At 50.5% G+C, this 2,290-nt stretch overlaps 1 protein-coding gene across 1 annotated transcript; it reads left to right on the top strand.

Moving 5' to 3' along the window:
* The first annotated feature begins 501 nt into the window (after positions 1-501).
* Positions 502-1,896, top strand: LOC100903342 (uncharacterized). Its single transcript, XM_003737975.1, has 2 exons — positions 502-507; positions 595-1,896. Exons 1-2 carry the CDS (start codon positions 502-504, stop codon positions 1,894-1,896), a joined length of 1,308 nt encoding a protein of 435 aa, XP_003738023.1.
* Positions 1,897-2,290: the final 394 nt, after the last annotated feature.

Raw genomic sequence — 2,290 nt, 5'->3', positions numbered from 1 at the left:
TGTCGTTGCTATGCGAATTGAGGGCATCGCTACCTAGACCGCTTCAGACTCGTCAGCCCAGTGAGTTAATGGCTCACTGTTTGATGAATTCTATCGGTTCTCCGTCGAAAAAGAGATCAGAGCCGTCACTAGAATCAGATCTGAAGTTCCTCTGGGAGGCGGAATTCCTCGGTGTGGATGAAAGGACAGACGAAGAGGATTCCTTAAATAAGGAATTGAACGAATTCTTCGAGAACTCTATCCGTCGCAGAGAAGACGGTAGATACATTCTGGCGCTTCCGTTCAAAGACAACCTCGCATCCCTGGGAGATAACGAGGGACTGGTCAGATCTCGTCTGTACTCATTCATCAGGAAGTTGAGGAGAAAACCACTGCAGATGGCAGCGGTCGATATGGAAATACAGACGTATCTAGACAGAGGATATGCGGAAGAGGCGGCCCCGAAACGGGAGGGTCAGTCGGCGCATTATCTTCCCCTACAGGCAGTGTCCAAGTTTAACAATGACGGTTCGGAGATAACTAAGACACGAGTCGTCAAAGATGCGGGAGCACGCAAAAGAGACGAACCATCTTTGAACGATTCCCTCCATCAAGGACTTGCTCCCAAACGTGATCAAGTTCGAGATTGAGGAGAGTGACAGAACCTTTCTGCGCTTCCTCTGGCCTCTGGGCATATCACGAAACCCGGCAGCGCCCATCAAAGAGTTCTGGACCAGAGTTCTCGACTTTGGACTCATCTGCTCTCCGTGGCTACACATCAAGGGGGTGCGATATCATCTGGAAAGGTGCAAACGTCAATTCCCAGACAACGCTCCATTCATAGAGGAGGTGTCAGAGGATCTATATATGGATGACGTTTCGTTCCAAGCGGACTCATTCCCAGATGCGGAGAGGAAAATCGGCTTGCTTTTCAAGATTTCCGGTCTTGCGAAGTTCCCACTCAGAAAGTGGGCAACGAGCGACGCGAGGATAGCGGAAATGATCCGAACTCTATCTCCCCTGGAAAGCACAGAGATCACGACTGATAAAGCGGATGCCAAATTCTTGGGAGTTAAATGGATTCAAGGAAATGATGAGATCGGAGTTAGTATGGACAAAGCCGTAGCGGCACTCGCGGTGGAGTCTCCGACGAAGCGATCTTTACTAAAGGGTCTCGCAGCGATCTTCGACCCCCTGGGACTACTGGCTCCAGTGAGTGTTCGGGCCAAGTCGGTGTTTCAAAAGCTCTGGCGTTTGGGGGTGGACTGGGACGAGACGCTACCGGAGGAGATCAATCTGGAATACGAAACGTTCGTCGGATTATTGCGAAATAATTCACTCACGAGTATTCCGAGGTGTATTACGGGTCAGTTTTCGGCTGATCGATACGAACTACACGCTTTCTCGGATGCGAGCATGGATGCATACGGTTGCGTGATCTATATGAGGACGATCTTCCAGAGAACGGCGGAAACGCGTTTTCTCATTGCTGAAGCTCGAGTAGCTCCAAACAAATGCAAATGGTCCATCCATCGCTATGAGCTCATGGGAGCACTTCTGACAGCGAAGATCGCAGATCAGGTCACAAGATCCATCAAACTCAGAATCGATAAAGGGTTCTTCTGGTGTGACAACATGGCTTGCGTTTCGTGGATTCACAGTGACCCAAACCGCTGGAGCGCATTCGTGGCGAATCGGGTCCGAGACATCCACAAACTGTCAGACGCCTCCGACTGGCGATATGTAAAGTCAGAAGACAATCCGGCGGATATCGTCTCGAGAGGTCTGGATATCTCGACTCTACCGACTAAGCAGCTCTGGTTTCGCGGTCCGGCTTGGCTGAGTAACATCGATTGGGAGGCACATACGACCGACCCGCAAATAGAGGAAACCAGCGAGGAGAAAAATTCAGTCTAGGTTATGTCAGGGACATCACCGTTTCATGCGTGAAAACGTTTTGAGGGTATTGGTGGACGAAATTTCTCATGCGTCATGTGCCTGAAAGGTATTCATTCCGGCCAATCGAGACTGCCGGCGGGTAATTGGTCCTCCTCATTCGACCGCATGGGCTAGATTGATTTCGGTCGAGTGCTGTTTCGATGCGGATTCCTCCTTGGAGCTGATGAGAGGCCGCGGTTACTTTTGTTGTCGTTCATCGGAGAATTTAGTTAGACTCAGCATCGACGGACATGGAATCCATAGTGAGTTGGAATGTGGATGGTTATGGGTGGCGAAGTTGTTTCCGGTGGGTGAATTCGCGAGGATTCTACCTCGTGAGAACCGGACGAGCGATAGCTTTCCGTGCAATCAC

This window comes from Galendromus occidentalis, unplaced genomic scaffold (assembly GCF_000255335.2).
Source record: "Galendromus occidentalis unplaced genomic scaffold, Mocc_1.1 scf7180000075733, whole genome shotgun sequence".
Classification (NCBI taxonomy): Eukaryota; Metazoa; Arthropoda; class Arachnida; order Mesostigmata; family Phytoseiidae; genus Galendromus; species Galendromus occidentalis.
The sequence above is the reverse complement of the archived record's forward strand: the minus strand, read 5'-3'. Positions and strand labels throughout refer to the sequence as shown.